Below are 13,566 nucleotides of genomic sequence, written 5' to 3' on the forward strand. Positions count from 1 at the left end.
AAAACCTATAGGATTTCTTTCATCAGTGTTTTATAGTTTTCTATGTATAGGTCCTTTGTTTCTTTAGGTAGATATACTCCTAAGTATTTTATTCTTTTTGTTGCAATGGTGAATGGTATTGTTTCCTTAATTTCTCTTTCTGTTTTTTCATTGTTAGTATATAGGAATGCAAGGGATTTCTGTGTGTTAATTTTATATCCTGCAACTTTACTATATTCATTGATTAGCTCTAGTAATTTTCTGGTAAGAGTCTTTAGGGTTTTCTATATAGAGGATCATGTCATCTGCAAACAGTGAGAGTTTTACTTCTTCTTTTCCTATCTGGATTCCTTTTACTTCTTTTTCTGCTCTGATTGCTGTGGCCAGAACTTCCAACACTATGTTGAATAGTAGTGGTGAGAGTGGGCACCCTTGTCTTGTTCCTGATTTCAGGGGAAATGCCTTCAATTTTTCACCATTGAGGGTGATGCTTGCTATGGGTTTGTCATATATAGCTTTTATTATGTTGAGGTATGTTCCTTCTATTCCTGCTTTCTGGAGAGTTTTAATCATGAATGGGTGTTGAATTTTGTCAAAGGCTTTCTCTGCATCTATTGAGATAATCATATGGTGTTTATCTTTCAATTTGTTAATGTGGTGTATTACATTGATTGATTTGCGGATATTAAAGAATCCTTGCATTCCTGGGATAAAGCCCACTTGGTCATGGTGTATGATTTTTTTAATATGTTGTTGGATTCTGTTTGCTAGAATTTTGTTAAGGATTTTTGCATCTATGTTCATCAGTGATATTGGCCTGTAGTTTTCTTTTTTTGTGGCATCTTTGTCTGGTTTTGGAATTAGGGTGATGGTGGCCTCATAGAATGAGTTTGGAAGCTTACCTTCATCTGCAATTTTCTGGAAGAGTTTGAGTAAGATAGGTGTTAGCTCCTCTCTAAATTTTTGGTAGAATTCAGCTGTGAAGCCATCTGGTCCTGGGGCTTTTGTTTGCTGGAAGATTTTTGATGACAGTTTCGATTTCCTTGCTTGTGATGGGTCTGTTAAGATCTTCTATTTCTTCCTGGTTCAGTTTTGGAAAGTTATACTTTTCTAAGAATTTGCCCATTTCATCCAAGTTGTCCATTTTATTGGCATAGAGCTGCTGGTAGTAGTCTCTTATGATCCTTTGTATTTCAGTGTTGTCTGTTGTGATCTCTCCATTTTCATTTCTAATTTTGTTGATTTGGTTTTTCTCTCTTTGTTTCTTAATGAGTCTTGCTAATGGTTTGTCAATTTTGTTTATTTTTTCAAAAAACCAGCTTTTAGCTTTGTTGACTTTTGCTATGGTCTCTTTAGTTTCTTTTGCATTTATTTCTGCCCTGATTTTTAAGATTTCTTTCCTTCTGCTAACTCTGGGGTTCTTCATTTCTTCCTTCTCTAATTGCTTTAGGTGTAGAGTTAGGTTATTTATTTGGCTTTTTTCTTGTTTCTTGATGTAAGCCTGTAATGCTATGAACCTTCCCCTTAGCACTGCTTTTACAGTGTCCCATAGGTTTTGGGTTGTTGTGTTTTCATTTTCATTCATTTCTATACATATTTTGATTTCTTTTTTGATTTCTTCTATGATTTGTTGGTTATTCAGAAGCGTGTTATTTAGCCTCCAGGTGTTTGAATTTTTAACAATTTTTTTCCTGTAATTGAGATCTAATCTTACTGCACTGTGGTCAGAAAAGATGACTGGAATGATTTCAATTTTTTTTGAATTTTCCAAGACCAGATTTATGGCCCAGGATGTGATCTATTCTGGAGAATGTTCCGTGTGCACTTGAGAAAAAGGTGAAGTTGATTGTTTTGGGGTGAAATGTCCTATAGATATCAATTAGGTCTAGCTGGTCCATTGTGTCATTTAAGGTTTGTGTTTCCTTGTTAATTTTCTGTTTAGTTGATCTATCCATAGTTGTGAGTGGGGTATTAAAGTCTCCCACTATTATTGTGTTACTATTAATTTCCTCCTTTCATACTCGTTAGCGTTTGCCGTACATATTGTGGTGCTCCTATGTTGGGTGCATATATAATAATTGTTATATCTTCTTCTTTGATTGATCCTTTGATCATTATGTAGTGTCCTTCTTTGTCTCTTTTCACATCCTTTATTTGAAAGTCTATTTTATCTGATATGAGTATTGCGACTCCTGCTTTCTTTTGGTCTCCGTTTGCATGAAATATTTTTTTCCAGCCCTTCACTTTTAGTCTGTATGTGTCTCTTGTTTTGAGGTGGGTCTCTTGTAGACAGCATATATAGGGGTCTTGTTTTTGTATCCATTCAGCCAATCTTTGTCTTTTGGTTGGGGCATTCAACCCATTTACATTTAGGGTAATTATTGATAGGTGTGGTCCGGCTGCCATTTACTTTGTTGTTTTGGTTCACGTTTATACAACCTTTCTGTGTTTCCTGTCTAGAGAAGATCCTTTAGCATTTGTTGAAGAGCTGGTTTGGTGGTGCTGAATTCTCTCAGCTTTTGCTTATCTGTAAAGCTTTTGAATTCTCCTTCATATCTGAATGAGATCCTTGCTGGATACAGTAATCTAGGTTGTAGGTTATTCTCTTTCATTACTTTCAGTACGTCCTGCCATTCCCTTCTGGCCTGGAGGGTTTCTATTGATAGATCAGCTGTTATCCTTATGGGAATCCCTTTGTGTGTTATTTGTTGTTTTTCCCTTGCTGCTTTTAATATTTGTTCTTTGTGTTTGATCTTTGTTAATTTGATTAATATGTGTCTTGGGGTGTTTCGCCTTGGGTTTATCCTGTTTGGGACTCTCTGGGTTTCTTGGATTTGGGTGGCTATTTCCTTCCCCATTTTAGGGAAGTTTTCAGCTATTATCTCCTCGAGTATTTTCTCATGGCCTTTCTTTTTGTCTTCTTCTTCTGGAAGTCCTATGATTCGAATGTTGGGGCGTTTCACAGTGTCCCAGAGGTCCCTGAGGTTGTCCTCATTTCTTTTGATCCCTTTTTCTTTTTTCCTCTCTGCTTCATTTATTTCCACCATTTTATCTTCTACCTCACTTATCCTATCTTCTGCCTCCGTTATTCTACTCTTGGTTCCCTCCAAAGTGTTTTTGATCTCATTCATTGCATTATTCATTTTTAATTGACTCTTTTTTATTTCTTCTAGGTCTTTATTAAACAGTTCTTGAATCTTTTCAATCTTTGTTTCCAGGCTATTTATCTGTAACTCCATTTTGTTTTCAAGATTTTGGATCATTTTTATTATCATTATTCTAAATTCTTTTTCAGGTAGATTCCCTATCTCCTCCTCTTTTGTTTGACTTGGTGGGCATTTTTCATGTTCCTTTACCTGTTGGGTATTTCTTTGCCTTTTCATCTTGTTTAGATTGCTGTATCTGGAGTGGGCTTTCTGTATTCTGGAGGTCTGTGGTTCCTTTTTATTGTGGAGGATTAACCCAGTGGGTGGGGTTAGACGATTGGCTTGTCAAGATTTCCTGGTTAGGGGAGCTTGCGTCAGTGTTCTGGTGCGTGGAACTTGATTTCTTTTCTTTGGAGAGCAATGGAGTGCCCAGTAATGAGTTTTGAGATGGGTCTATGTGTTAGGTGTGTCCTTGGGCAGCCTGTATGTTGATGTTCAGGGCTATGTTCCTGCGTTGCTGGAGAATTTGCGTGGTATGTCTTGCTCTAAAACTTATTGGCTCTTGGGTGGTGGTTGGTTTCAGTGTAGGTATGGAGGCTTTTGGACGGTCACTTATTACTTAAAGTTCCATGTAGTCAGGAGTTTTCTGGTGTTCTCAGGTTTTGGGCTTAAGTCTCCTGCCTCTGGATTTCAGTTTTATTCTTCCTGTAGTCTCAGGACTTCTCCAACTATACAGCCCTGATAAGAAAACTTCTAGGTTAATGGCTAAAAGATTCTCCCCCGTTAGGGACACCCAGAGAGGTTCACAGAGTTACATGAAGAAGAGGAGAGGGAGGAGGGAGATAGAGATGAACAGGAGGAGAAAAAGGGGGACTCAAGAGGACAGAGACAGATCTACGCAGCTGTCTGTTCCCAGAGTGTTCTCCGTAGCCCAGTCACCTACAAGGATTCACAGAATTGGATTGGGAAGAGAAGGGGAAAGGAGGAAATAGAGGTGTTCTGAGGTAGAAAACAGAGAGTCAAGATTGGGAGAGAATAATCTTCGGTTTAAAAATAGGGCTTCTCTTCTTTTTTTTTTTGTAAGATTATAGTGTATTGAAAATGAAAATTAAGGAGTAGTAGAGGAGTACTAGAGGACTTTAAAAGAAATAAGAGAAAAAGAAAAATAGAAAATAGAAGAGAAAAAGGAAAGAAAAAAAAGAAAAAAAAAGAAAAAGAAAAAAGAAAAAAAAGAAAAAAAAAAATTTTTTTTTCCCCCTAATTAAAAAATCATAAAAGTCTGTGGAAATGAAAGTTAAGGAGTAATGGGGGAGTAATAGGGGATTTTAAAGGAAAATAAAAGAGAAGAAAGAAAAAAGAAAAAAAGAAAAAAAGAAAAAAAATTAAAAAAAAGAGAAAAAAGTAAAATTATATCTAGGAGTTTCTCTGGAGCTGTTGCGGTCAGTGTGGGTTCGGCTCAGTTTCAGATAGCTCCTCGTTCCAGCTTACGCTTCTCGATATCTACAGGCCCCTCCGGTGTAGTCAGCGTTTCCTAGAGGGATTTTAATCTGTTGCACCAGTCCCTTCTGAAGCGGTTCCCTTTGTTTATTTGGCTTCTGTTTGCCGGTCTCTTCAGAGCCTCATTTCCGCCCTGACACAGGCGGGCGGAGGTGGACTCTTATTCAAGTAGCTAGTTCCGTCGCTCTGCGGGGCAGGGAGGGGCTTGCGCTGTGGGGAAAGGCTTGCGCCTCGGGGATGGGCTGGGGCTGCCGGGAGGGGCTGACGCTGCTTTCTCCGTCTGCGCTGCTCAGGCTCCCAGCTGTTCTATATGGAGCGCGCCCTGCGCTGCGCGAGGTTCCAGCCCTCGGGTGTTCCACAAAAGCGCGGAAGGAAAAGCTGCGCCTGCTCTCTGTGCCCTCCCCGTCAGAGCGGTCCAGGCAGCCAGGGGCTTGGTGGGCGCACTCTACCCAGGTGTGGCGCGCCCCCTCCCTTCCGCGGACCCAGACTCAGTTTCCGCTGGCGCCAGTCGGGCTCGCGCGCCTTCCGCCCTCCGCGTCCCCAGCCCCAGTCCCCGCCCGCGCCGGTCGGGTGCCTGCGCCCTGTGTCTCGCCGCGACCTTCCCCTCCCCCCTGCCTCCTGCCTCCGGCGGGGCTGGGCCGGTCCGCAGCCTGCGAGCTCCTCTCTGGACCCTCTCGGTCTCTTTGTTCTGCGAACGGCCGGCAGTGTGTTCGGGCCGGTTAATTTACTCTCTCTCTTTTGGTCTCCCACAGTTCAAGTTGGCAACTCACAGAAGTTCCCTCCGATTGTCCTCAGGGCACTCGGGCCCGGACCCTACCCCAAGCAATGCCGCCTAAGAGCTCCCGGGACGGATCTCCGTCCTTAGCTCTTTCGTCTCACTTTTTATCTTTTATATTTTGTCCTACCTCCTTTCGAAGACAATGGGCTGCTTTTCTGGGCGCCTGATGACCTCAGCTAGCAATCCGAAGTTGTTTTGCGAAGTTTGCTCTGCGTTCAGTTATTCTTTTGATGAATTTGTAGGAGAGAAAGTGGTCTCCCCGTCCTACTCCTCCCCGCCCCTCATCACTATTATTCTCCCATCACTAGATTAAACCACTACAGTAACCTTCTAATTGGTTCCCCTGCTTCAGTTGCTGATCCTTCAGTCCATTATCTCTGCAGCATCCACATAAGCATTGATCATACCATGTCATTTGCATGATTCTGTGCCCACCTTGGCTTTTCATTATATTGAGTACAAAATCTAAACTCATAAAATTTTGCATGATCTCACCCCTGCTGATCCCTTCCATTTCATTTCATCTCCCCCGTACTGTGAGAGCTTTGCCTTCTTTCAGTTCTTCAAAAGAGCTAAACCTTCTTCCTGCCGTAGGGCCTTTCTATATGTTGTTGGTCATTCCTGCTGTACTCTTTCCTGGAACATCACGTGGCTGATTCCTGCTCTGTAAAGTCTCAACTTAAGTGTTAACTCCTTAGTTGCATCATTTTAGCTTTGTGTAATAAACTCATTGAATTAGATTATCTCTGATTATTTGTCACAACACCCTGTTTCCATTGAGTACTTTTACTGCTGTTTGCAGTGACCTTTTTTTTTTTTTTTACTTATTTGGTAGCTCCCTATTTATACTACAAGGGCTTCCCTTGTAGCTCAGTCGGTAAAGAATCTGCCTGCTATGCATGAGACTTGGGTTCGATTCCTGATCCCCTGGAGAAGGAAATGGCAACCCACTCCAGTATTCTTGCCTGGAGTATCCCATGGACAGAGAAGCCTGGCAGGCTATGGGGTCGCAAGAGTTGGACACAACTTAGCAACTAAACTACAACTACTACTACTATTGATACTTTAAGTTCCATGAAGGTAGCTTGTTGCTATTGGACTTCTCAGGACCTTGAGATACCAGATGGCTCCAATATTGGCACACGGTGTATACTCAGATATGGGATGGATAGATGAGTGGATGGATAGATGACATTTTATTGGTTTTAATTTGAGGACCTATTAGAATAGACGGAAATAGTAGGAACTAGTTGACACTTTCATTATTATTGAAATGGAAAGGATCTTTAGGTAGTTTGTCTTAGCTAAAAATTATCTAAATACCTGATGGATAGCCTCAAAAGTCAAACAGTTCACCCCTAGGAAATAGAGAAAACAGTACAGATAAGTTGGATGTAAGGGGAAAAAAATGGTTCCAGGTTAGTGTGATGTCCTTTTTTTCCTTCTACCTGCTCTCTTGTTTTTTTGACCTCTTGGCCTGTCTTAAGACTCAAGTTAGAGGTATTTCAAACATAATTAGTAAGGTATACAAAATAATAGTGCATGAACCAGATCAAACCACTATTTTGGATGTAAACTGTTTTCCTCATACAAGAAAAGAGGAACACCAGTGCTTGAATTTGAAAATATTCAAGAATTTACCAGTTATTGGAACTGAAGAAAAGTCAGGGATCATAGCTCACCACTTACTCTTAACCTAAAATTTTATGGCCTAATCTGCTATCCATTAATTGCCAAAAATATTTTATTCTCTATAGCTGAAATATTTAATGAGAACTTTGGGCCAGATTTTCGAGACGAAGAGACCTTTTTCTCTGTATTTGCCATCTTTTTTCCTGCTGCAACTGGCATTCTGGCCGGAGCAAATATCTCAGGTGATCTTGCAGTGAGTATTATAAAGTACTTTACTGATTTCATATAAAAATGATATACATATATTTATTTTTAAAGGTAGACTTTAAAAAATGTTTTTGTCTTCTAGGATCCTCAGTCAGCCATACCCAAAGGAACACTCTTAGCCATTTTAATTACTACACTGGTTTACATAGGAATTGCAGTATCTGTAGGTAAATAACCTTACATTTCTCTATGTGTTTCAGTCGTTTAATGGTGTATGTACTATAAATATTCGTTTTCATGACGTTATATTTCTAACTTTTAAATTAAGAACTATTTCAATAAAAAGACATGGAGTTTTGTATTTTATTTCAAAAGTACTTAAGTAAGCTAGTGGTGACTTAATACATGTTGTCTAAGCCACAAAATACTCTATTGTTTCTTGCCTGGGATTTTCATTTAATTATATAGTAAGTTAGAAAGTTATATAAAATCTCATCTGCAGATTCTTAAATTTCACTGAGACATATTTACAGAAAATATAATTCATGTGTAGAAGTAAATGAATTTTACTTTCCAATCTTCACAAATTTTAGCATATTTTTGTTTATGATGGTTATTTTTTTATGTTTTTATATAATCTTACTGTATTAAGATTGTTTCAAGGCCATTATGCAGAACCTGACATTTTTTACCATAAAAAGTTGATTTCAATTAATAGGAGATACTACATTGAATGAAAAGTATTACTAAATTAATGAAAATGATTTTAAACTATTTTAATAAAATGATGGAATCATAATGTTATAGTACTTGAAGAAAGGACTTAAGAGGTCAGCCCGTCTCTAAATCTTTTATGTGTGAGGAAGCCAATTTTGCTGCCAAAAATAAGATAATGGCACTGCCTTTAGAAATTGTTTTCATGACAAAGAGGGTTTTGGTGTTTTTATTTACAAGTAAGTAAGTAAGTAAATAATTTTGAAAGACCAATTTAAGATAGGTTCTTTAACTGAAACATTCTAGTCTAGAAAACAATAACTACCGATTTTACATATAATTTGCATACACTGGCTATAGATGCTGTCTTGTCTTGAATTTATTGTACATTCATGCAATTAAATGCTTTATCCAGAAATCATATTCCTAAAGTATAAGCATTGTGTTTAATGTCTAAATTCTAAAATTCAGGTTTTACAGTTAAAAATTTTAAGCATACTACAAGAATAAATCATAGTCTAGTACTAATCAAAAGAATCACAAACTCCAAATTCATCGACTATAGAATACAGATTTTTCATAGTATTTGATTAATCAGTCTGCTGCAAATCTCAGATACTATATGTTTTCTTTTTTTAATTTTTTAATTCATTTTTTATTGCAGCAGAGTTGATTTACAACGTGGTGTTAATTCCTGCTTTACAGCAAAGTGACTCAGCTGTATGTGGATATACATTATTTTTACTAATCTTTTCCATTATAGTTTATCCTAGGGTATTGAATATAGTTCCCTGTGCTATACAGTAGGACTTTGTTTTTTATTCATTCTACGTGTAATAGCTTACATCTGCTTACCCCAGAGTCCCAGACCATCCCTCCCCAACTCCTCCCACCTTATATTTTTGTATTATCAAGGTGAACTTACTTGATACAAGGTTTAAATAGAATTATATAATTCATTCATGTTTAAATTACTTTTCCTCACAGAAGATTTGATGTTATCTCAAGTCTGATCTTTGGCACATTTTAAATATAAAGTATTCAGAGTATATGAAACTGTTTCTGCCATTTGGAACTTTTTCAACATAGTGTTTCTGTATTTGCTTTAGGACATTTTAATCAAGTAGTACAGGAAATGATTTTGCTAATATATCATTTTCACAGTGATGTTTACAAGATTTTTAAGTGTATACATATACACACTTCATAAGGTTTCATTTCACTGACTCAATACTGGGGACTGTGATGCTTTCCAGATTCTGTTCCAGGTGAAGCTTTCTTAACTGTAATACACCGTATTCTATTCATATTATAAGCAAGTACGTACAGTCAGTACTGTCACTTTCTTTATGGGTATATGTAATTTTGAAATGAAGGTAAATGTTAGCCTGATTATTTGTCCTCATTGTCACTTGTGCTTCAGGTTCTTGTGTTGTTCGGGATGCTACCGGGAACGTCAATGACACCATCGTGACAGAGCTGACAAACTGTACTTCTGCAGCCTGCAAATTAAACTTTGATTTTTCATCTTGTGAAACCAATCCTTGTTCCTATGGCCTAATGAACAACTTCCAGGTGAGCATCAAATTTATATTATACAAATATTCTGTGTTCATCTAGAGGTCAAACTGCTGTCAATTCTACCATTCAGAGTATAGCAAAAACTTAAAACTTTTTGCTATTGCTTTATACTCATATATCAGTGAAGACGGTATGCAGCTAATAGTGCATGCTCAGTCGCTCAGTCATGTCCAACTCTATGCAACTCCAAGGATTTCAGCCTGCCACACTTGCCTGTCCATGGCATTTTCCAGGCAAGAATACTTGAGTGGGTTGCTATTTCCTCCTCCTGGAGACCTTCCCCACCCAGGGATTGAACCAGAGTCTACTGCATTCATAGATGGATTCTTTACCACTGTGCCATCTGGGAAGCCCCATGTAAATAATGGGGCAAACAGAAAAATATAAAAGAATGAAACCTGAGCCTGTTCAGGGGCAAAAGGGCCCCAGAGGGTAACACTTCTCCAATAGGGTATAATAAATGGTAATTATATATAGCATACTGTTTGAGAAAGTACGAAAGCATCTCACACATGGTCATGTACTGGGCCCGTTTCTGGCTCCTCTGTTGTGTCACACTGATGTGTCTGTCCCTCCAACAATGCCATACTTTCTTGAGTACTGTAATTAGATTATCAGTCTTAAAATCAGGTAGCTTGATTCCTCCTGCTTTATTCTTTTCTCAAAATTATTTTAGCTATTTTAGTTCTTTTGCTTTTTCAGGTAAATTTTAGAATAATCTATGTTTATCTACAAAAAAGTGTTGCTGGAATTTTGTTTAGGAAGTGCATTAAACTTGTACATCAGTTTGGGGGGAATTGATAGCTTTACGTGAATACATATATTCTACCATCTAAATAGATCTTCTTTGACTTCCTTCATCATTATTATGTAGTTTTCAGAACATCAGTCCTGTAAATTTTTTGTTAGATTTACACCTAAGTATTTTGTTTTTATTTTTGAGCAATTTAAATACATACTAACTGAAATGAATTCAGCTTTCTGATTTGAGATTTCTTCCTAATTCCTCTATATATAAATGCCCTTTTAAGTATTGATCAGTATCAGCAGTCTTATTTAATTAAATATGGCTAATATAGTGATGCTGTGTTAAACCACCATTGAACAGCAGAATTAAATTATTAATGAATGCTTAAAAGTTTGTGAACTAGTAAACGTGTGAACTCTGTAAAGATTAGTAGTAGTAGTACTAGTTTAGTCGCTAAGTCATGTCCGTCTCTTGCGACCACCCCATAGACTGTGGGCTGCTAGGCTTCTCTGTCCATGGGATTCTCCAGGCAAGGATACCGGAGTGGGTTGCCATTTCCTTCTCCAGGGGATCTTCCCGACCCAGGAATCGAACCTGAGTCTCCTGCATTGCAGGCAGATTCTTTTTTTTTTTTTTTTTTTCTTTTTGAGCTCAGATCAAGTGTAGAAACCTTCATAGTTATATAAAGTTCTGCAGTAAAAACTTTTCATCATTGCTCAGAACTGATCAGCCTTTCATACATGTACACCCACAACCAACTCTCACTTACCCACCAATAAGCCCCTTAATTATCCAGTCACCTTTACACACACACCCCCAAACACACACACACACACACACACACACACACACACACACCCCTTATTTTAAATTATTTTGCTTCTCAGAACTACAGAGATCATGCATCAGGTACACCGGGTGGTCTTCTGATGCTCAGATTTGGCTACTTTCATCACTGATCCACTTTAGTAAGAGCAGATCTCAGAGAATGCAGGCAGATTCTTTACTGACTGATCTACAAAGGAAGACCCAATAAAGATTAGTACTACTGCTCAAGTATTTGCCAAATACCAGTCCTACTTTTTATTTATTCTATTTTTGTAAAATTTATGAGTTTTAGATAAGATTTATAAGATGAAAAGGAACTACTAGAATTTGGAGGATATTTTGAGAGTTGCTTGATAATTCTCAGGATGCTAGAAAGAAAAAACTCAAAGGTATAGATAGATTCAGGAGATTAACACAAGATATTTTGTGGTAAAGTTATAGAATAGATCTACAAATTCAAAGTGGAAAATAAAAATTCTGCTTCCTCGTGTTTTTCCAGTAATATTTAAACCTAATGAACAGAATAGTTGAGGATTTAATGTATTTCAGGACATTATGTAGAAATATTATGTAGACATTTTATATAGAATCTGTGTAGTTTACATGAAAATTTTTAATGACATTATGTATATTTTCTTTTGTATAGTTTCAAACAATTGGCTGCACTTTCAGTGGTTAAAAATATTGAACTCAATTATGTAATAGATGTTTGTTTTTTCTAGTCACAAGACTAGGCAAAATCGTAGAATGAAAGAAAGTATTCATGTCCAGCTAATTATTCAGGCCAGTTCTGACATTGATATTGTGTATGAAAGGCACAAATGTTGGTCTCTGCCCAGTGACTGAAAATGCCAATCAGATTTCTGTGTTGTTGCCTTAAACTACAAAAGTATGTTGTCTTTATTAAGTCTAAGTATAGAAAGTATGGACTTAATCAAAGTATAGGAGTTTGGTATATGTAAATCTGCTTTTCTAATTTAAGTAAATTTTTTAAAAGTACTTTGTGAAGTGATAGAGAATGGAAAGAAAATTCTGTCAAATTATTAATTGCTTATCACTTGGAGAAATGAAGAATGGTGAATAGAACATTACTGAGGAGCATATAAATGGAGACTCCATCATGAAATCTATATAAAGGCACACTATATACCGCTATTTTGCATATAATTGATAAATATATGCACATATAATTGGGTCACTTTATTGTAAATGTTTAATTTTATTTAGTTTTATATTTCTTATTATATTTCTATATTTTAATGTCCTCAGAAACCTTTGACTCACCATTGTTTAATAAGCAAAGTGTGATGATCATTCACTACTGGTAAAATTTATAATGGATAGATTAACAGTACCTAAATCCATTAAACAGTTCTTCAAAGTCAACTTTATATTTTGACAGATTTTAAAGGTACACAAGGAACAGTGCTATGAAAACCTACCCTACCTACCTACCCTTCATTTGTATTTATTGGTTGTTTATAGGTATAGTATTTTTCTCCTCAAACCAATGGAAATAAATTATAGACATCACAACATGACAGTCAGATTGAAGTATTTAGAACATTCTTTACAAGTGTGGTTGAATTATCCAACCCAAGTAATCCCAGTGTTGATGAAATACTGTTGTCTAAATATATATTCCATATTCATAGTTCCTCACTTCTTCCAATAATGCCCCAGTTCATTTTTCCCTGATCCAGGATTCAGTCTCTTGTCACACATGGCCTTTAGTTGTGTTATTTTAAAATGCTTTAACCTAGAGGAATTCACAGCCTACTTGTTTTTAATCTTTCAAGATGTTGACGTTTTGAAGGGTTCAGGCAAATTACTTTGCATATGCTCCTCAGTTTGGGGTTTATTTTATTGCCTTCTCATCATCTAAGTTAGTGATCTATATTTTTTAAATTTAACTTCCTTATAGGGAAATATTTGAACATGTTCAAAGAGAGAGAAAGCAATCTAATGTACCTGACATACACATTTTCTAGCTTCATCAGTTATTAAAGCGTGGCTAGTGGTGCTTTGTTTATGACCCCCAATTCACAGATTACTTAGAGGCAACTCCTAGACTTAAATCTTTTTGACTGGATATTTCTACTTTTAGCTTAAAAAAATAAGGATTCTTTAAAAACAAACAAAAAACATAACCACGATACCAATCTACTATCTTAACATCAAAAAAAAAAACAACCTTCCTGACAGAAGTGTATCTATCATACCAGTTTGGAGTATTATTGTGCACCTTAGTCTGATTAACTGTCTAGATCTACCTACCAGTTGACTAGAAATAGAGGTGAGAGGAACAAATTAAACAAGGCAGTGGAGATTGTCAGCAAAATCCAGAGCATAGGGTTTCTCTGGGAGAAATAATATAAAATGTAAAGAAAGGATAAATCTGTGGATTGAAAAAGATAAGACAAAACCACTCAATATAAAGTGTAATCCTTTTGTGG

The 13,566-nt window shown here is 37.0% G+C and overlaps 1 protein-coding gene and 2 non-coding genes across 4 annotated transcripts in view; 1 reads left to right on the plus strand and 2 right to left on the minus strand.

Moving 5' to 3' along the window:
- SLC12A2 (solute carrier family 12 member 2) overlaps positions 1–13,566 on the plus strand; it is a 104,822-nt gene that overhangs the window by 47,207 nt on the left and 44,049 nt on the right. For both annotated transcript variants that reach the window (XM_043465959.1, XM_043465960.1), the window contains exons 8-10: positions 7,158–7,285; positions 7,382–7,466; positions 9,377–9,528. In XM_043465959.1, coding sequence (XP_043321894.1) covers positions 7,158–7,285; positions 7,382–7,466; positions 9,377–9,528 — 365 coding nt within the window. The remainder of the gene's footprint in view (positions 1–7,157; positions 7,286–7,381; positions 7,467–9,376; positions 9,529–13,566) is intronic.
- On the minus strand, positions 10,929–11,000 carry LOC122441135. Its single transcript, XR_006269269.1, has one exon. It is a non-coding gene; the product is annotated as a small nucleolar RNA U2-30 (small nucleolar RNA).
- LOC122441136 lies at positions 11,164–11,243 on the minus strand. The gene has a single exon (XR_006269270.1). It is a non-coding gene; the product is annotated as a small nucleolar RNA U2-19 (small nucleolar RNA).

The sequence above is a fragment of the Cervus canadensis genome, chromosome 4 (assembly GCF_019320065.1).
Source record: "Cervus canadensis isolate Bull #8, Minnesota chromosome 4, ASM1932006v1, whole genome shotgun sequence".
NCBI classification, from domain to species: domain Eukaryota; kingdom Metazoa; phylum Chordata; class Mammalia; order Artiodactyla; family Cervidae; genus Cervus; species Cervus canadensis.